General features: G+C 41.3%; 1 protein-coding gene across 1 annotated transcript in view; it reads left to right on the plus strand.

The window, feature by feature from the left end:
- The window catches only part of POLA1 (DNA polymerase alpha 1, catalytic subunit), a 1417985-nt gene that overhangs the window by 1051250 nt on the left and 344408 nt on the right, over positions 1-22327 (plus strand). Inside the window, exon 34 of the mRNA XM_053705268.1 lies at positions 10335-10451. Coding sequence (XP_053561243.1) covers positions 10335-10451 — 117 coding nt within the window. The remainder of the gene's footprint in view (positions 1-10334; positions 10452-22327) is intronic.

The following is a 22327-nucleotide window of genomic DNA, read 5'->3' on the forward strand; positions in this document are numbered from 1 at the left end:
ATAAATTCATTTCTTTCATATTAGCAAGAGTCCATGAGGCCCACCCTTTTTTGTGGTGGTTATGATTTTTGTATAAAGCACAATTATTCCAATTCCTTATTTTATATGCTTTCACACTTTTTTATCACCCTACTTCTTGGCTATTCGTTAAACTGAATTGTGGGTGTGGTGAGGGGTGTATTTATAGGCATTTTGAGGTTTGGGAAACTTTGCCCCTCCTGGTTGGAATGTATATCCCATACGTCACTAGCTCAGGGACTCTTGCTAATATGAAAGAAATGAATTTATCAGGTAAGTTCTTACATAAATTATGTTATCTATTTTGGTGAATAATTATTTTTTTTATGTGTGAGGTTGGCACATACAGTAGTCACTGTATATCAGTCACTTCATTCTTAAGTACACTTAGTGTTGTACATCATAGCCGTTGGACTACTGTGACAGGCATTTTTTCATTTTGATGTTTTTGCCTTTCTGAAGTGGCTTTTGGTAGGGAAGTCCTTCAAGCAGTAGTTTCTGTTCATTAGATATTTAAAATTAAAAAAGTTTTTTGAGTTTAAGAAAATAAATATATAGTTTTAAAATTATTTTAGAAATTATTTTAGAAAATAGAAGTGGGAAGAGAATGCAGGGATCAATAAAAACCTCACAAAAGAATTCCTATAATGCAATAAAGGGGGACAGGAATTTCCCAATAATGTGTGAGGGGTGCTCTATGCCATATAGAATATGGAGAAAATGATAAAAGAAGGGACAGCGGCACCTACAGAGCACTCAAACAAAATCTATGAAAGGATCCTTTGATAGATTTTGTTTTGAGTGTTCTGTAGGTGCTGCTGCCCCTTCTTTTTTCATTTACTTCATAAAAATAATTTTATCCCACCCTTATTACTCATGGACTCCACAGCTTGGGTATTAGTTTCCATGGGATAATGGCTCAATGACCCTGTTTTTAAGAGTATTTTTAAAAACCCGGCACGTTCTAATTAAACTTTGCATTCACTTTAACCCCTTAACGACCGAGGACGTGCAGGGTACGTCCTCAAAAAAAAGGCAGTTAACGCCTGAGAACGTACCCTGCACGTCCTCGGTGTGGAAAGCAGCTGGAAGCGATCCTGCTCGCTTCCAGCTGCTTTCCGGTTATTGCAGTGATGCCTCGATATGGAGGCATCCTGCAATAACTCTAGATGGCCATCCGATGCAGAGAGAGCCACTCTGTGGCCCTCTCTGCACCGGACATCGATGGCCGGTATCGTTGGTGGGTGGGAGCCGACTTGGGAGGCGGGTGGGCGGCCATCGATGAGCCGGGTAATGTAGAGGGGGGCCGGATCGGGGGCAGGGCCGATGGGGGCGCGCTCGTGCACGTGCACGGGGAGCGGCGGGCGCGTGCACGGGGCGGGAGCGGGTGGGAACGCTACACTACAGAAAATATGAAAGTGTATAAAAGTTTGAGAAAGGGGTATTTTAGTTTGAAAAATATAAATCGAAGGTAGGAGGGGGTGGGGGGGGTTGGTCTTTGGTGGGGCAGGGAGCTACACTACAGAAAAGGGGAAAAATTAAAAAATATGATCAATTTTATTCTAAACTGGGTACTGGCAGACAGCTGCCAGTACCCAAGATGGCGGCCATTAAGACAGAGGGGGAGAGTTAGAGAGCTGTTTGGTGGGGGATCAGTCAGGTTGGGGGCTAAAGGGGGGTCCTACAGAGCAGCATATGTAAATATGCCTTTCTCCAACATAGGTGTGTCCGGTCCACGGCGTCATCCTTACTTGTGGGATATTCTCTTCCCCAACAGGAAATGGCAAAGAGCCCAGCAAAGCTGGTCACATGATCCCTCCTAGGCTCCGCCTACCCCAGTCATTCTCTTTGCCGTTGTACAGGCAACATCTCCACGGAGATGGCTTAGAGTTTTTTAACTGTAGTTTTTATTATTCAATCAAGAGTTTGTTATTTTAAAATAGTGCTGGTATGTACTATTTACTCAGAAACAGAAAAGAGATGAAGATTTCTGTTTGTATGAGGAAAATGATTTTAGCAACCGTTACTAAAATCCATGGCTGTTCCACACAGGACTGTTGAGAGGAATTAACTTCAGTTGGGGGAACAGTGAGCAGTCTCTTGCTGCTTGAGGCATGACACATTCTAACAAGACGATGTAATGCTGGAAGCTGTCATTTTCCCTATGGGATCCGGTAAGCCATGTTTATTAAGATAGTAAATAAGGGCTTCACAAGGGCTTATTAAGACTGTAGACTTTTTCTGGGCTAAATCGATTCATTATTAACACATATTTAGCCTTGAGGAATCATTTAATCTGGGTATTTTGATAAGATTATATCGGCAGGCACTTTTTTAGACACCTTATTCTTTAAGGGCTTTCCCAAATCATAGGCAGAGCCTCATTTTCGCGCCGGTGTTGCGCACTTGTTTTTGAGAGGCATGGCATGCAGTCGCATGTGTGAGGAGCTCTGATACATAGAAAAGACTTTCTGAAGGCGTCATTTGGTATCGTATTCCCCTTTGGGCTTGGTTGGGTCTCAGCAAAGCAGATACCAGGGACTGTAAAGGGGTTAAAGTTAAAAACGGCTCCGGTTCCGTTATTTTAAGGGTTAAAGCTTCCAAATTTGGTGTGCAATACTTTTAAGACACTGTGGTGAAATTTTGGTGAATTTTGAACAATTCCTTCATATTTTTTCGCAATTGCAGTAATAAAGTGTGTTCAGTTTAAAATTTAAAGTGACAGTAACGGTTTTATTTTAAAACGTTTTTTGTACTTTGTTATCAAGTTTATGCCTGTTTAACATGTCTGAACTACCAGATAGACTGTGTTCTGAATGTGGGGAAGCCAGAGTTCCTTCTCATTTAAATAAATGTGATTTATGTGATAATGACAATGATGCCCAAGATGATTCCTCAAGTGAGGGGAGTAAGCATGGTACTGCATCATTCCCTCCTTCGTCTACACGAGTCTTGCCCACTCAGGAGGCCCCTAGTACATCTAGCGCGCCAATACTCCTTACTATGCAACAATTAACGGCTGTAATGGATAATTCTGTCAAAAACATTTTAGCCAAAATGCACACTTATCAGCGTAAGCGCGACTGCTCTGTTTTAGATACTGAAGAGCATGACGACGCTGATAATAATGGTTCTGAAGGGCCCCTAATACAGTCTGATGGGGCCAGGGAGGTTTTGTCTGAGGGAGAAATTACAGATTCAGGGAACATTTCTCAACAAGCTGAACCTGATGTGATTACGTTTAAATTTAAGTTGGAACATCTCCGCGCTCTGCTTAAGGAGGTATTATCCACTCTGGATGATTGTGACAATTTGGTCATCCCAGAGAAGCTATGTAAAATGGACAAGTTCCTAGAGGTCCCGGGGCTCCCAGAAGCTTTTCCTATACCCAAGCGGGTGGCGGACATTGTAAATAAAGAATGGGAAAGGCCCGGTATTCCTTTCGTCCCTCCCCCCATATTTAAAAAATTGTTTCCTATGGTCGACCCCAGAAAGGACTTATGGCAGACAGTCCCCAAGGTCGAGGGAGCGGTTTCCACTTTAAACAAACGCACCACTATACCCATAGAAGATAGTTGTGCTTTCAAAGATCCTATGGATAAAAAATTAGAAGGTTTACTTAAAAAAATGTTTGTTCAGCAGGGTTACCTTCTACAACCAATTTCATGCATTGTCCCTGTCGCTACAGCCGCATGTTTCTGGTTCGATGAGCTGGTAAAGGCGGTCGATAGTGATTCTCCTCCTCCTTATGAGGAGATTATGGACAGAATCAATGCTCTCAAATTGGCTAATTCTTTCACCCTAGACGCCACTTTGCAATTGGCTAGGTTAGCGGCTAAGAATTCTGGGTTTGCTATTGTGGCGCGCAGAGCGCTTTGGTTGAAATCTTGGTCAGCTGATGCGTCTTCCAAGAACAAGCTACTTAACATTCCTTTCAAGGGGAAAACGCTGTTTGGCCCTGACTTGAAAGAGATTATCTCTGATATCACTGGGGGTAAGGGCCATGCCCTTCCTCAGGATCGGCCTTTCAAGGCCAAAAATAAACCTAATTTTCGTCCCTTTCATAGAAACGGACCAGCCCAAAGTGCTACGTCCTCTAAGCAAGAGGGTAATACTTCTCAAGCCAAGCAAGCTTGGAGACCAATGCAAGGCTGGAACAAGGGAAAGCAGGCCAAGAAACCTGCCACTGCTACCAAGACAGCATGAAATGTTGGCCCCCGATCCGGGACCGGATCTGGTGGGGGGCAGACTCTCTCTCTTCGCTCAGGCTTGGGCAAGAGATGTTCTGGATCCTTGGACACTAGAAATAGTCTCCCAAGGTTATCTTCTGGAATTCAAGGGGCTTCCCCCAAGGGGGAGGTTCCACAGGTCTCAGTTGTCTTCAGACCACATAAAAAGACAGGCATTCTTACATTGTATAGAAGACCTGTTAACAATGGGAGTGATTCATCCTGTTCCATTAGGAGAACAAGGGAAGGGGTTCTACTCCAATCTGTTCATAGTTCCCAAAAAAGAGGGAACGTTCAGACCAATCTTAGATCTCAAGATCTTAAACAAGTTTCTCAAGGTTCCATCGTTCAAGATGGAAACCATTCGAACAATTCTTCCTTCCATCCAGGAAGGTCAATTCATGACCACGGTGGATTTAAAGGATGCGTATCTACATATTCCTATCCACAAGGAACATCATCGGTTCCTAAGGTTCGCATTCCTGGACAAGCATTACCAGTTCGTGGCGCTTCCTTTCGGATTAGCCACTGCTCCAAGGATTTTCACAAAGGTACTAGGGTCCCTTCTAGCTGTGCTAAGACCAAGGGGCATTGCTGTAGTACCTTACTTGGACGACATTCTGATTCATGCGTCGTCCCTTCCTCAAGCAAAGGCTCACACGGACATCGTCCTGGCCTTTCTCAGATCTCACGGATGGAAAGTGAACGTGGAAAAGAGTTCTCTATCTCCGTCGACAAGGGTTCCCTTCTTGGGAACAATAATAGACTCCTTAGAAATGAGGATTTTTCTGACAGAGGCCAGAAAAACAAGACTTCTAGACTCTTGTCGGATACTTCATTCCGTTCCTCTTCCTTCCATAGCGCAGTGCATGGAAGTGATAGGTTTGATGGTAGCGGCAATGGACATAGTTCCTTTTGCGCGCATTCATCTAAGACCATTACAACTGTGCATGCTCAGTCAGTGGAATGGGGACTATACAGACTTGTCTCCGAGGATACAAGTAAATCAGAGGACCAGACACTCACTCCGTTGGTGGCTGTCCCTGGACAACCTGTCACAAGGGATGACCTTCCGCTGACCAGAGTGGGTCATTGTCACGACCGACGCCAGTCTGATGGGCTGGGGCGCGGTCTGGGGATCCCTGAAAGCTCAGGGTCTTTGGTCTCGGGAAGAATCTCTTCTACCGATAAATATTCTGGAACTGAGAGCGATATTCAATGCTCTCAAGGCTTGGCCTCAGCTAGCGAGGGCCAAGTTCATACGGTTTCAATCAGACAACATGACAACTGTTGCGTACATCAACCATCAGGGGGGAACAAGGAGTTCCCTGGCGATGGAAGAAGTGACCAAAATCATTCAATGGGCGGAGTCTCACTCCTGCCACCTGTCTGCAATCCACATCCCAGGAGTGGAAAATTGGGAAGCGGATTTTCTGAGTCGTCAGACATTGCATCCGGGGGAGTGGGAACTCCATCCGGAAATCTTTGTCCAAATCACTCAACTGTGGGGCATTCCAGACATGGATCTGAGGGCCTCTCGTCAGAACTTCAAAGTTCCTTGCTACGGGTCCAGATCCAGGGATCCCAAGGCGGCTCTAGTGGATACACTAGTAGCACCTTGGACCTTCAAACTAGCTTATGTATTCCCGCCGTTTCCTCTCATCCCCAGGCTGGTAGCCAGGATCAATCAGGAGAGGGCGTCTGTGATCTTGATAGCTCCTGCGTGGCCACGCAGGACTTGGTATGCAGATCTGGTGAATATGTCATCGGCTCCACCATGGAAGCTACCTTTGAGACGAGACCTTCTTGTTCAAGGTCCGTTCGAACATCCGAATCTGGTCTCACTCCAGCTGACTGCTTGGAGATTGAACGCTTGATCTTATCGAAGCGAGGGTTCTCAGATTCTGTTATCGATACTCTTGTTCAGGCCAGAAAGCCTGCAACTAGAAAGATTTACCACAAAATTTGGAAAAAATATATCTGTTGGTGTGAATCTAAAGGATTCCCTTGGGACAAGGTTAAGATTCCTAAGATTCTATCCTTCCTTCAAGAAGGATTGGAAAAAGGATTATCTGCAAGTTCCCTGAAGGGACAGATTTCTGCCTTGTCTGTGTTACTTCACAAAAAGCTGGCATCTGTGCCAGATGTTCAAGCCTTTGTTCAGGCTCTGGTTAGAATCAAGCCTGTTTACAAACCTTTGACTCCTCCTTGGAGTCTCAACTTAGTTCTTTCAGTTCTTCAGGGGGTTCCGTTTGAACCCTTACATTCCGTTGATATTAAGTTATTATCTTGGAAAGTTTTGTTTTTGGTTGCAATTTCTTCTGCTAGAAGAGTTTCAGAATTATCTGCTCTGCAGTGTTCTCCTCCTTATCTGGTGTTCCATGCAGATAAGGTGGTTTTACGTACTAAACCTGGTTTTCTTCCAAAAGTTGTTTCTAACAAAAACATTAACCAGGAGATTATCGTACCTTCTCTGTGCCCGAAACCAGTTTCAAAGAAGGAACGTTTGTTGCACAATTTGGATGTTGTTCGCGCTCTAAAATTCTATTTAGACGCTACAAAGGATTTTAGACAAACATCTTCCTTGTTTGTTGTTTATTCCGGTAAAAGGAGAGGTCAAAAAGCAACTTCTACCTCTCTCTCTTTTTGGATTAAAAGCATCTTCAGATTGGCTTACGAGACTGCCGGACGGCAGCCTCCCGAAAGAATCACAGCTCATTCCACTAGGGCTGTGGCTTCCACATGGGCCTTCAAGAACGAGGCTTCTGTTGATCAGATATGTAGGGCAGCGACTTGGTCTTCACTGCACACTTTTACCAAATTTTACAAGTTTGATACTTTTGCTTCTTCTGAGGCTATTTTTGGGAGAAAGGTTTTGCAAGCCGTGGTGCCTTCCATCTAGGTGACCTGATTTGCTCCCTCCCATCATCCGTGTCCTAAAGCTTTGGTATTGGTTCCCACAAGTAAGGATGACGCCGTGGACCGGACACACCTATGTTGGAGAAAACAGAATTTATGTTTACCTGATAAATTACTTTCTCCAACGGTGTGTCCGGTCCACGGCCCGCCCTGGTTTTTTAATCAGGTCTGATAATTTATTTTCTTTAACTACAGTCACCACGGTATCATATGGTTTCTCCTATGCAAATATTCCTCCTTAACGTCGGTCGAATGACTGGGGTAGGCGGAGCCTAGGAGGGATCATGTGACCAGCTTTGCTGGGCTCTTTGCCATTTCCTGTTGGGGAAGAGAATATCCCACAAGTAAGGATGACGCCGTGGACCGGACACACCGTTGGAGAAAGTAATTTATCAGGTAAACATAAATTCTGTTTTTCTTTAAAAAAAAAAAAAGCCCAAATATAGCTTTTATTTTAGTACTGGCAGTTTCTGCCAGTACTTAAGATGGCGGGGACAATTGTGGGGTGGGGGAGGGAAGAGAGCTGTTTGGGAGGGATCAGGGGGTCTGATGTTTCAGGTGGGAGGCTAAGCTCTACACTAAAGCTAAAATTAACCCTGCAAGCTCCCTACAAGCTACCTAATTAACCCCTTCACTGCTAGCCATAATACGTGTGATGCGCATTTAGCGGCCTAAGTACCAAAAAGCAACGCCAAAGCCATATATGTCTGCTATTTCTGAACAAAGGGGATCACAGAGAAAAATTTACAACCATTTATGCCATAATTGCACAAGCTGTTTGTAAATAATTTCAGTGAGAAACAAAAAGTTTGTGAAAAAGGGAACTTTTTTTTTTATTTGATCGCATTTGGCGGTGAAATGGTGGCATGAAATATACCAAAATGTGCCTAGATCAATACTTTGGGTTGTCTGCTACACTAGACTAAAGCTAAAATTAACCCTACAAGCTCCCTAATTAACCCCTGCACTGCTGGGCATAATACACGTGTGGTGCGCAGCGGCATTTAGCGGCCTTCTAATTACCAAAAAGCAATGCCAAAGCCATATATGTCTGCTATTTCTGAACAAAGGGGATCCCAGAGAAAAATTTACAACCATTTGTGCCATAATTGCACATGCTGTTTGTAAATAATTTCAGTGAGAACCCGAAAGTTTGTGAAAAAGTGAACTATTTTTTGTATTTGATCGCATTTGGCGGTGAAATGGTGGCATGAAATATACCAAAATTGGCCTAGATCAATACTTTGGGATGTCTTCTAAAAAAAAATATATACATGTCAAGGGATATTCAGGGATTCCTGAAAGATATCAGTGTCCCAATGTAACTAGCGCTAATCTTGAATAAAATGGTTTGGAAATAGCAAAGTGCTACTTGTATTTATGGCCCTATAACTTGCAAAAAATGCAAAGAACATGTAAACATTGGGTATTTCTAAACTCAGGACAAAATTTAGAAAATATTTAGCATGGGTGTTTTTTGGTGGTTGTAGATGTGTAACAGATTTTGGGGGTCAAAGTTAGAAAAAGTGTGTTTTTTCCATTTTTTTCTCATATTTTATAATTTTTTTTATAATAAATTATAAGATATGATGAAAATAATGGTATCTTTGGAAAGTCCATTTAATGGCGAGAAAAACGGTATATAATATGTGTGGGTACAGTAAATGAGCAAGAGGAAAATTACAGCTAAACACAAACACCGCAAAAATGTAAAAATAGCCTTGGTCCCAAACGGACAGAAAATGAAAAAGTGCTGTGGTCATTAAGGGGTTAATCTCATGATGTGCTATTTGCTCTATTACACCATGAGTTCCGTAGTTCACTATACTTTGTCATAAGTATTTTGGAGATCATAGGATTGGCCTCACCCTTTGATTATAGCAGACCTTAAAACATATGTTCCCTCACTCTAAACAGATTACAACAACAGGGGCACTTTCATCAAAGTTTAGAAAGCGGCCGTTTTGATTAAAAACTTAACTTTGTTCTTTTTATAGCCAGAGTAGCTTCCCCCACCCGGAGATCCTCTCTTCACATGTAATTTATGACTAATCTGGCTTCCTCCAATCACGGATTTCTCCCCAAGGGGAGTCATTGCCTGAGGCCATGCCATGATTGGAGGAAGCCGCCCCTGTTTTTAATAGTATTTTTAAACTCCGGGCATTCATTCATCAAAGTTTACCTTCACTTTAAGTTTCCTTTTCTACTAGATGATCAGTCCCCAATAAAATATAAAGTAATGAACACCTCATTCACGTAACAGTTAAAAAAAAAATTGCAAAATACACAGTAATAAGAAATATGTTGACCAATAGTAGATGGAATAGTTGTTTTCAACTGTGTGTGTAGAGCTTTAATATAGTAAAATAAAAACATGGGATTTGTGTTTTCAATCTCATAAATGAAACAAACTCTCCGTTCCCACATTTATCATATTTAATTTTCATACATAATAGTACCAGCAAAATTACTAGATAGGAAGAGCAAACAAACCTAAATAAGAGCTGAATAGCAAGGTGTCAAATAAAGAAAAGACCACTTAAATGTTAATTAAAGCAAAGAGGAAGTAGATACAAATTGTAATTTGCTTTTTGTATGAATGTTAGGTACATTTTCAGCCTGTTTGCCCTAGATGCCTTGCTGTTTGCTTTAAGTGCAGGTGATATGATAATGCTCTAGTTCGTATCACTGGTCTGTAATAGGTACTATGTAGGACAGCACACACAAAAAATAATTGAAATGTAGGTGATACAACTTAAAGCAATACTTTCAGTAAAATATAAATATGCACATAGTAAGAACTATTTCAGTTTTGTTTCTCCAAATGCACTTTCACTAGTGCAGGGTTCCATGTGATCTTTATCTACAGTGTTTTGTCCACTTGTGCTTAGACATAAAACAAAGTATATTTGTGTCTTGATTTTTTTTTTCAGAAAACATAGCACACTTACTCATTTTGAAATATTGTCTTTCAAATGGAAAAGAAAAAATGTTTTAGAATTCAGTCCCTTTTAGTTGCACGGTACTCTAGTTTAAATCATGTTATTACTTAATTTTTAAAATAACTCTCTATTGCATAAAGACACTGTGTGTGCACTGCTGCCGTTTGTCTTGCAGAAGAATTGGATATTGATGTTTCATCCTTTGTATTTCATTTTCCATTTTTAGGGCTGGCTTGTATGTGAAGAACAAACCTGTCAAAACAGGACACGCCGTCTACCGCTTAGCTTCTCCCGAAATGGTCCAATTTGCCAGGCTTGCATGAAAGCTACTCTTAGATCAGAGGTGAGTATAGATTTAGCATGTTTATCAGTACACCAAATTTTTTTTTTTTTTTTTAATAATTTTTATTGAGGTCAAAGTCATAATACAACATGCATGCCATATATCAGAAAATGTATGAAAACAAAAATCATAACATGCATATTGTTGAAAATATACAGTCATATCTGTAGCATCACAGTAAATTGTAATATGTGTAAAAGAAACTTGACCTCTCATTTTCACATTTTTTTCTTGCTTTGAAACATTCTGAAAATGTATATAACTTATTTATATCAAAGGACAAAACTATAGTATGTCTTATATGCTTAACAATACAGAATAAAATTCTCAATTACTCATAGCCTTGGATTTATTTAGTATAAGGAGAGAAACCTCTGTATATAGATTAATGTAAATTTAGATTAGTTGTGGTCATTTCGATGGAAATCGCTCACTGTAAATCCGAGTAAGAAATGTAAATACTCAGATACATAAGTAGAAAGGGGGGTTAATGTCCGAGATATTGGCCCGCTAAGAATACTTTGATACGGCCCGATGATAAAATAAGTGGTGTTGCGAACATTATAACTCAAGTATAGAGAGGGAACTGTCAAATATTCAGATCTAATCACCTGGGTATGAGCCCAAGGGTTTAGTTGGTAATATCTATTAGCAGCCTAAATATAATTAGTAGAAAAATATAATATTAATAGCAGTGTTTACAAGGTGATTTAAATAGGGGCGGGGGGGCGGAGAGTAAACATATATGCTCTTAGTTGGGAGTAAGGACCTTGAAATTCACAACTTCTGTGTAAGTGCTCACATGTTGAGTTAGGCAAGTGGAACAAATTAGTAGTAAAAATGAACAGGGCAAATAGAGACTATATAACAATAATATCTGAACAAATTACAGCAATGAAGAAACATTGTAGAGTTACCACCATAAAATAGGCAATCTCTATATCTGCATGACTTTAAAGATAAAAAGCTTTATATAGTATAGATACTAAGAATTCATATATATTCCATTTATATGATATGGAGATATTGAACAGGGGTGAGAAGTAGACAAACCACTTTTAAACCTGCATACCCATAATTATACATGCCGACACTCCACTAAAGTAAAGTCAGGTTTAAGATCTACATAATTTTTAATATTGTCGCAAAACTAAAATCACTAACTTCACATTAGTTATATGCCGTGTAGTGCTTATCCCAATACACCGAAACCTACGTTGGTTTAGTACAAAAGATACGCATGTATTAACTCTATGCTATAAGTATATTACCTGTCCCCTTTATGTATAGTTAACCCCTGCCACTTGGGTACGGGCCCTACACCCAGTGGGAGGTCAGTCATATTTGAGAGTAGATGAGTCCCATTCATGAGTAGCTATGTATGGGAAGTTAAGCTCCCTAGTAAGGCAGTATGGGTATATCCCTAATTATACAGGGTGAATCTGAACCCACCAACTCACAGGAATCGGAGGTAGGAATAGAAGGAATTATATATCAACTAAATATTAGCTGGGAAATTGCCTAATATTGGTTTATATAAAACTGAGGAGGATTTTCTGTCTCAAACCTCACTCAATTCTCATATATTTATTTCATGTAATTGGCATGAGGGGCAAAGTTTCCCAAACCTCAAAATGCCTATAAATACACCCCTCACCACACCCACAATTCAGTTTTACAAACTTTGCGTCCTATGGAGGTTGTGAAGTAAGTTTGTGCTAAGATTTCTATGTTGATATGTGCTTCTCAGCTTTTTTGAAACCCCTTTCCCCTCAGAGTACAGTGGATGTCAGAGGGATGTGAAGGGAGTATCACCTATTGAATGCAATGGTTTTCCTCACAGGGATCTATTTCATAGGTTCTCTGTTATCGGTCGTAGAGATTCATCTCCTACCTCCCTTTTCAGATCGACGATATACTATCAATTTACCATTACCTCTACTAATAACTGTTTTAGTACTGGTTTGGCTATCTGCTATATGTGGATGGGTGTCTTTTGGCAAGTATGTTTTAATTACTTAAGACACTCTTAGCTATGGTTTGGCACTTTATGTATTTATATAAAGTTTTAAATATATGTATTGTACTTATATTTGCCATGATTCAGGTTTCAGTATATTTCCTTTTGCAGACTGTCAGTTTCATATCTGGCAAATGTATTTTTTATGGAAAATGTATTTCTTACCTGAGCTGTATTCTTTTTTCAATTGACTGTCATTTTCAAATTCTCAGGCAAAATTAGGCTCGCGAGGGCGCAAAATGCTAAAGTTTGTGTCATTCTTGGCGCAAGATTTTTTGGCGCAGTTACGTTCGTCAACGCAAATTCGTCATTTCCGGCGTCTTAGTTGACGCCAGGTCCTTTCACAAGGTTGCGTCCTCTGACGGGAGTGTGTCGATTCCGAACGCCAAATATTTTCATTATTTAAGACCCCATTCTTTTTTGCCTCCTGCTTTTTTCTATGTCAGAGTGCTATGCTGTTTGCATTTTTTTTCCATTCCTGAAACTGCCATATAAGGAAAATGATAATTTTGCTTTATATGTGTTTTCTCTTGTTAAGTGTAGTCAGTCCACGGGTCATCCATTACTTATGGGATTATATCTCTTCCCCAACAGGAAGTTGCAAGAGGATCACCCAAGCAGAGCTGCTATATAGCTCCTCCCCTCACATGTCATATCCAGTCATTCTCTTGCAAGCTAACTAAAGATAGGTCGTTGTGAGAGGTCTGTGGTGTTTTTAAACTTAGTTTATTTCTTCAATCAAAAGTTTGTTATTTTAAATGGCACCGGAGTGTGCTGTTTGTTCTCAGGCAGCATTAGAAGAAGAATCTGCCTGCGTTTTCTATGATCCTAGCAGACGTAACTAAGATCCACTGGCTGTTCTCGCTCATTCTGAGGAGTGAGGTAACTTCAGAAACGGGGAATAGCATGCAGGGCCCCCCTGCAAACGAGGTATGTGCATTAATTATTTTTCTAAGCAATGGAATTGACTGAGAAATTACTGCTGATACCAATGTAATGTAAGTTCAGCCTTAAATGCAGTGGTAGCGACTGGTATTAGGCTGAGGAGTGTGTGTACACTGAAGTATTTTTCTAGGGAATGGAATTTGACTCAGAAAATACTGTTAATACTGAAGTAATGTGTGAGCCTTAACTGCAGTAAAAGCGACTGGTAGCAGGCTTATTAATAACACTTCATAACTTTTAAAATGTATGTTCAAAACGTTTACTGGCATGTTAATCGTTTTTTGTGAGGTACTTGGTGATAAAACTTATTGGGGCATGATTTTTACCACATGGCTAACTTTTGTTTCTGCATAGAAACAGTTAACTGAGCCTCCCCACTGTTGTAATATGAGTGGGAGGGGCCTATTTTAGCGCTTTTTTGTGCAGTAAAAATTCAGTCACAATCTTCCTACTTCATCCTCCATGATCCAGGACGTCTCTAGAGAGCTCAGGGGTCTTCAAAATTCATTTTGAGGGAGGTAATCAGTCACAGCAGACCTGTGACAGTGTGTTTGACTGTGATAAAAACGTTAATTATTAAATTATTATCCGTTTTTGGGTATTAAGGGGTTAATCATCCATTTGCTGGTGGGTGCAATCCTTTGCTAACTTAATAAATTTACTGTGAAAATTTGGTTGCTATAACTAATTTGGTTCATTGTTATTTCAACTGTGACAGCTTTTTGTGCTTCTTAAAGGCACAGTAGCGTTTTTTATATTGCTTGTAAATTTATTTGAAAAGTATTTTCCAAGCTTGCTAGTCTCATTGCTAGTCTCTTTAAACATGTCTGACACAGATGAATCTGTTTGTTCACTATGTATGAAGGCCAATGTGGAGCCCCATAGAAGGTTGTGTTCTAAATGCATTGATGTAACTTTAAATAAAAGTCAGTCTTTACATGCAAAGAAATTATCACCAGACAACGAGGGGGAAGTTATGCCGACTAACTCTCCTCACTTGTCAGTACCTTCGCCTCCCGCTCAGGAGGTGCGTGATTTTGTGGCGCCAAGTACATCAGGGAGGCCCTTACAAATCACTTTGCAAGACATGGCTACTGTTATGACAGAAGTATTATCTAAATTGCCAGAATTAAGAGGCAAGCGTGATAGCTCTGGGTTAAGGACAGAGCGCGCTGATGATGTGAGAGCCATGTCCGATACTTCGTCACAATTTGCAGAACATGAAGACGGAGAGCTTCATTCTGTGGGTGACGGATCTGATCCAGGGAGACTGGATTCAGAGATTTCTAATTTTAAATTTAAGCTTGAGAACCTCCGCATATTGCTTGGGGAGGTATTAGCGGCTCTGAATGATTGTAACACGGTTGCAATTCCAGAAAAATTATGTAGGTTGGATGGATACTATGCGGTACCGGTGTGTACTGACGTGTTTCCTATACCTAAAAGGCTTACAGAGATTATTAGCAAGGAGTGGGATAGACCCAGTGTGCCTTTTTCCCCTCCTCCCATATTTAGGAAAATGTTTCCTATAGACCCCACCACACTAGACTTATGGCAGACGGTCCCTAAGGTGGAGGGAGCGGTTTCTACTTTAGCTAAGCGTACCACTATTCCGGTGGAGGATAGTTGTGCCTTTTCAGATCCAATGGATAAAAAATTAGAAGGTTACCTTAAGAAAATGTTTGTTCAACAAGGTTTTATCTTACAGCCCCTTGCATGCATTGCGCCTGTCACTGCTGCGGCAGCATTCTGGTTTGAGTCTCTGGAAGAGGCCATTCGCACAGCTCCATTGGATGAAATTATGAACAAGCTTAAAGCACTTAAGCTAGCTAACGCATTTGTTTCTGATGCCGTCGTACATTTAACCAAACTTACGGCTAAGAACTCCGGATTCGCCATCCAAGCGCGCAGAGCGCTATGGCTTAAATCCTGGTCAGCTGACGTGACTTCTAAATCTAAATTGCTTAATATTCCTTTCAAAGGGCAGACCTTATTCGGGCCCGGCTTGAAAGAAATTATCGCTGACATTACGGGAGGTAAGGGCCATGCTCTACCTCAGGACAGGGCCAAATCAAAGGCCAAACAGTCTAATTTTCGTGCCTTTCGTAACCTCAAGGCAGGAGCAGCATCAACTTCCTCCTCTCCAAAACAGGAAGGAGCTGTTGCTCGTTACAGACAGGGCTGGAAAACTAACCAGTCCTGGAACAAGGGCAAGCAGGCCAGAAAACCTGCTACTGCCCCTAAGACAGCATGAAGAGAGGGCCCCCTATCCGGAAACGGATCTAGTGGGGGGCAGACTTTCTCTCTTCGCCCAGGCTTGGGCAAGAGATGTCCAGGATCCCTGGGCGTTGGAGATCATATCTCAGGGATATCTTCTGGACTTAAAAGCTTCTCCTCCACAAGGGAGATTTCATCTTTCAAGGTTATCAGCAAACCAAATAAAGAAAGAGGCGTTTCTACGCTGTGTACAAGACCTCTTACTAATGGGGGTGATCCACCCAGTTCAGCGGACGGAACACGGGCAGGGATTCTATTCAAATCTGTTTGTGGTTCCCAAGAAAGAGGGAACCTTCAGACCAATCTTGGACTTAAAAATCCTAAACAAATTCCTAAGAGTTCCATCATTCAAAATGGAAACTATTCGAACCATCCTACCCATGATCCAAGAGGGTCAGTACATGACCACTGTGGACTTAAAGGATGCCTACCTTCACATACCGATTCACAAGGATCATTATCGGTACCTAAGATTTGCCTTCCTAGACGGGCATTACCAGTTTGTAGCTCTTCCCTTCGGGTTAGCTACGGCTCCAAGAATCTTTACAAAAGTTCTGGGCTCACTTCTGGCGGTACTAAGACCGCGAGGCATAGCGGTGGCTCCGTACCTAGACGACATTCTGATACAAGCGTCAAGTTTTCAAACTGCCAAGTCTCATACAGAGATAGTTCTGGCATTTCTGAGGTCGCATGGGTGGAAGGTGAACGTGGAAAAGAGTTCTCTATTACCACTCACAAGGGTTCCCTTCCTAGGGACTCTTATAGATTCTGTAGAGATGAAAATTTACCTGACGGAGGCCAGGTTATCAAAACTTCTAAATGCTTGCCGTGTCCTTCATTCCATTCCACACCCGTCAGTAGCTCAGTGCATGGAAGTAATCGGCTTAATGGTAGCGGCAATGGACATAGTACCATTTGCGCGCCTGCATCTCAGACCGCTGCAATTGTGCATGCTAAGTCAGTGGAATGGGGATTATTCAGATTTGTCCCCTCTACTAAATCTGGACCAAGAGACCAGAGATTCTCTTCTATGGTGGCTTTCTCGGCCCCACCTGTCCAAGGGGATGACCTTTCGCAGGCCAGATTGGACGATTGTAACAACAGATGCCAGCCTTCTAGGTTGGGGCGCAGTCTGGAATTCCCTGACGGCTCAGGGATCATGGACTCAGGAGGAGAAACTCCTCCCAATAAATATTCTGGAGTTAAGAGCAATATTCAAAGCTCTTCTAGCTTGGCCTCAGTTAGCAACTCTGAGGTTCATCAGATTTCAGTCGGACAACATCACAACTGTGGCTTACATCAATCATCAAGGGGGAACCAGGAGTTCCCTAGCGATGTTGGAAGTCTCAAAGATAATTCGCTGGGCAGAGTCTCACTCTTGCCACCTGTCAGCAATCTACATCCCAGGCGTGGAGAACTGGGAGGCGGATTTTCTAAGTCGCCAGACTTTTCATCCGGGGGAGTGGGAACTTCATCCGGAGGTCTTCGCTCAACTGATTCATCGTTGGGGCAAACCAGATCTGGGTCTCATGGCGTCTCGCCAGAACGCCAAGCTTCCTTGCTACGGATCCAGGGACCCGGGAGCGGTGCTGATAGATGCTCTGACAGCCCCTTGGGTCTTCAACATGGCTTATGTGTTTCCACCATTTCCGATGCTTCCTCGACTGATTGCCAAGATCAAACAGGAGAGAGCATCAGTGATTCTGATAGCGCCTGCGTGGCCACGCAGGACCTGGTATGCAGACCTAGTGGACATGTCGTCCTGTCCACCATGGTCTCTGCCTCTGAGGCAGGACCTTCTAATTCAGGGTCCTTTCAACCATCCAAATCTAATTTCTCTGAGGCTGACTGCATGGAGATTGAACACTTGATTCTATCAAAGCGTGGCTTCTCGGAGTCGGTTATTGATACCTTAATACAGGCTAGGAAACCTGTTACCAGAATAATTTTCCATAAGATATGGCGTAAATATTTGTATTGGTGCGAATCCAAGAGTTACTCATAGAGTAAGGTTAGGATTCCTAGGATATTGTCTTTTCTACAAGAGGGTTTAGAAAAGGGCTTATCCGCTAGTTCGTTAAAAGGACAGATTTCTGCTCTGTCTATTCTTCTACACAAGCGTCTGGCAGAAATTCCAGATGTTCAGGCTTTTTGTCAGGCTTTGACTAGGATTAAGCCTGTGTTTAAGACTGTTGCTCCGCCGTGGAGCTTAAACTTAGTTCTTAACGTCCTGCAAGGCGTTCCATTTGAACCCTTTCATTCCATTGATATTAAGCTGTTATCTTGGAAAGTTCTGTTTTTGATGGCTATTTCCTCGGCTCGAAGAGTCTCTGAGTTATCTGCCTTACATTGTGATTCTCCTTATCTGATTTTTCATTCAGACAAGGTAGTTCTGCGTACTAAACCTGGGTTCTTGCCTAAGGTAGTTTCTAACAGGAATATCAATCAAGAGATTGTTGTTCCATCATTGTGTCCTAACCCTTCTTCAAAGAAGGAACGACTTTTGCATAATCTGGACGTAGTCAGTGCCCTGAAGTTCTATTTGCAGGCAACTAAAGATTTTCGTCAAACTTCTTCCCTGTTTGTCGTTTACTCTGGACAGAGGAGAGGTCAAAAGGCTTCGGCTACCTCTCTCTCTTTTTGGCTTCGTAGCATAATACGTTTAGCCTATGAGACTGCTGGACAGCAGCCTCCTGAAAGAATTACAGCTCATTCTACTAGAGCTGTGGCTTCCACCTGGGCCTTTAAAAATGAGGCTTCTGTTGAACAGATTTGCAAGGCTGCGACTTGGTCTTCACTTCACACTTTTTCAAAGTTTTACAAATTTGACACTTTTGCTTCTTCAGAGGCGATTTTTGGGAGAAAGGTACTTCAGGCAGTGGTTCCCTCCGTTTAAAGTTCCTGCCTTGTCCCTCCCTTCATCCGTGTACTTTAGCTTTGGTATTAGTATCCCATAAGTAATGGATGACCCGTGGACTGACTACACTTAACAAGAGAAAACATAATTTATGCTTACCTGATAAATTTATTTCTCTTGTAGTGTAGTCAGTCCACGGCCCGCCCTGTCTTTTAATGACTGGATATGACATGTGAGGGGAGGAGCTATATAGCATCTCTGCTTGGGTGATCCTCTTGCAACTTCCTGTTGGGGATGAGATATAATCCCATAAGTAATGGATGACCCGTGGACTGACTACACTACAAGAGAAATAAATTTATCAGGTAAGCATAAATTGTTTTTTTTCTCTTACATTTGCAAGATGTCTCAATCTGTTCCTGTCTCCGAAATCACTGTTGGAACCCTGCGGCCTGATAACAGTTCTAACAAAGCTAAGTGCATTTGTTGTAAAATTGTGGAGGTTATACCTCCAGCTGTGGTTTGTAATAGTTGTCATGATAAACTTTTATATGCAGAGAATGTATCCATCAGTAGTAGTTAATTACTTGTTGCTGTTCCCTCAACATCTAATGCACAAGATATATCTGTAAATTTAAAATAATTTATTTCTGATTCTATTCAGAAGGCTTTGTCTGCCTTTCCGCCTTCTAATAAACGTAAAAGGTCTTTTAAAACTTTTCATAAGGTTGATGAAATTTCAAATGACCGGCAACATACTGAATTATCCTTCTCTGATTAGGATCTGATTCAGAAGGTCCTGCCTCAGATATTGACACTGACAAATCCTCTTATTTATTTAAATTGGAGTATATTCGTTCTTTGTTAAAAGAAGTCTTGATTACATTGGATATGGAGGAAACTAGTCCTCTTGATATTAAAACTAGTAAACATTTACATTCTGTTTATAAACCACCTGTGGTTATTCCAGAGGTTTTTCCACTTCCTGGTGCTATTTCTGATATGATTTCTAAGGAATGGAATAAGCCTGGTACTTCTTTTATTCCTTCTTCAAGGTTTAAAAAATTGTATCCTTTGCCAGAAGTTAGATTGGAGTTTTGGGAAAAGATCCCCAAGGTTGATGGGGCTATCTCTACTCTTGCTAAACGTACTACTATTCCTACGGAAGATAGTACTTCTTTTAAAGATCCTTTAGATAGGAAACTTGAATCTTATCTAAGGAAAGCTTATTTATATTCAGTTCATCTTCTTAGGCCTGCAATTTCTTTGGCTGATGTTGCAGCTGCTTCAACTTTTTGGTTGGATACTTTAGCGCAACAAGTATCGGATCATGATTTGTCTAGCATTGTTAAGTTGATTCAACATGCTAATAATTTCAGTTGTGATGCCATTTTTGATATAAAAATTGATGTTAAATCTATGTCTTTAGCTATTTTAGCTAGAAGAGATTTGTGGCTCAAATCTTGGAATGCTGATATGACTTCTAAGTCCAGATTGCTCTCTCTTTCTTTCCAAGGTAATAAATTATTTGGTTCTCAGTTGGATTCAATAATTTAAACTGTTATTGGGGGGAAGGGAGTTTTTTGCCTCAGGATAAAAAACCTAAGGGTAAATCTAAAGTTTCTAACCGTTTTTGTTCCTTTTGACAAAATAAGGAACAGAAACCTTATCCTTCCCCCAAGGAATCTGCTTTCAATTGGAAGCCTTCTTCAAATTGGATTAAATCCAAGCCATTTAAGAGATCAAAACCAGCCCCCAAGTCCGCATGAAGGCGCAGCCATCATTCCAGCTCAGCTGGTAGGGGGCAGATTAAAATTATTCAAAGATGTTTATTCAAAGATGTCCAAAATCATTGGATTCAGAGTATTGTCTCTCAGAGGTACAGAATAGGATTCAGAGTAAGACCGCCTGTGAGAAGATCTTTTCTCTCACGCATTCCGGTAAACCCAGTAAAGGCTCAGTCTTTCCTGAAGTGCGTTTCAGACCTGGAGTTATCAGGGGTAATCATGCCAGTTCCGTTTCAGGAACAGGGTCTGGGGTTTTATTCAAATCTATTCATTGTGCCAAAGAAAGAAATTTAATTCAGACCAGTTTTGGATCTAAAGATTTTGAATCGATATGTAAGAGTACTAAATTTCAAAATGGTGACTATAAGGACTATTCTGCCTTTTGTTCAGCAAGGACATTATATGTCCACAATAGACTTGCAGGATGCATACCTTCATATTCCGATTCATCCAGAACATTATCAGTTTCTGAGATTCTCTCTTCTAAACAAGCATTACCAATTTGTTGCTCTTCCATTTGGCCTAGCAACAGCTCCAAGAATCTTTTCAAAGGTTCTGGGTGCCCTACTCTCTGTAATCAGAGAACAGGGTATTGCGGTGTTTCCTTATTTGGATGATATCTTGGTACTAGCTCAGTCTTTGCGTACTGCAGAATCTCACACGAATCTACTAGTGTTGTTTCTTTGGAAAGATGGTTGGAGGATCAATTTACCAAAAGTTTCTTGATTCCTCAGACAAGGGCCACCTTTTTAGGCTTCCAGATAGATTCAGTGTCCATGACTCTGTCTCTAACAGACAAGAGTCGTTTTAAATTGGTTGCAGCATGCCGGCACCTTCAGTCTCAGTCATTCCCTTCAGTGGCTATGTGCATGGAAGTTTTAGGTCTCATGACTGCAGCATTGGACGTGATCCCCTTTGCTCATTTTCTCCTACATTGGTGTGTCCGGTCCACGGCTTCATCCTTACTTGTAGGATATTCTCATTCCCTACAGGAAATGGCAAAGAGAGCACACAGCAAAGCTGTCCACATAGCCCCCCTCTGACTCCGCCCACCAGTCATTCTCTTTGCCGCTCTGAACAAGTAGCATCTCCACGGGGATGGTAAAGAGTATGTGGTGTTAGTTGTAGTTTTATTTCTTCTATCAAGAGTTTATTATTTTAAAATAGTGCCGGTTTGTACTATTTACTCTACAACAGAAAGTGATGAAGATTTCTGTTAAAAGAGGAGTATGATTTTAGCACCAGTAACTAAAATCCATTGCTGTTCCCACGCAGGACTGTTGAAACCAGAGATCTTCAGTTGGGGGGAACAGTTTGCAGGCTTATCTGCTTCAGGTATGATCAGTCACTTTTCTAACAAGGCCTAGTAATGCTAGAAGACTGTCAGTTTTTCCCTTATGGGATAGGTAAGCCATTTTCTTAGACTCAGTTACAGAATTAAGGCTTATGACTTGGGCTCTATGCTGGTTGACACTATTGTGGGCTAAATCGATTGACTTTTATCATGTTTATACAGGGAGTGCAGAATTATTAGGCAAGTTGTATTTTTGAGGATTAATTTTATTATTGAACAACAACCATGTTCTCAATGAACCCAAAAAACTCATTAATATCAAAGCTGAATAGTTTTTAGTTTGTTTTTAGTTATAGCTATTTTAGGGGGATATCTGTGTGTGCAGGTGACTATTACTGTGCATAATTATTAGGCAACTTAACAAAAAACAAATATATACCCATTTCAATTATTTATTTTTACCAGTGAAACCAATATAACATCTCAACATTCACAAATATACATTTCTGACATTCAAAAACAAAACAAAAACAAATCAGTGACCAATATAGCCACCTTTCTTTGCAAGGACACTCAAAAGCCTGCCATCCATGGATTCTGTCAGTGTTTTGATCTGTTCACCATCAACATTGCGTGCAGCAGCAACCACAGCCTCCCAGACACTGTTCAGAGAGGTGTACTGTTTTCCCTCCTTGT

Source organism: Bombina bombina, chromosome 3 (assembly GCF_027579735.1).
Source record: "Bombina bombina isolate aBomBom1 chromosome 3, aBomBom1.pri, whole genome shotgun sequence".
Classification (NCBI taxonomy): domain Eukaryota; kingdom Metazoa; phylum Chordata; class Amphibia; order Anura; family Bombinatoridae; genus Bombina; species Bombina bombina.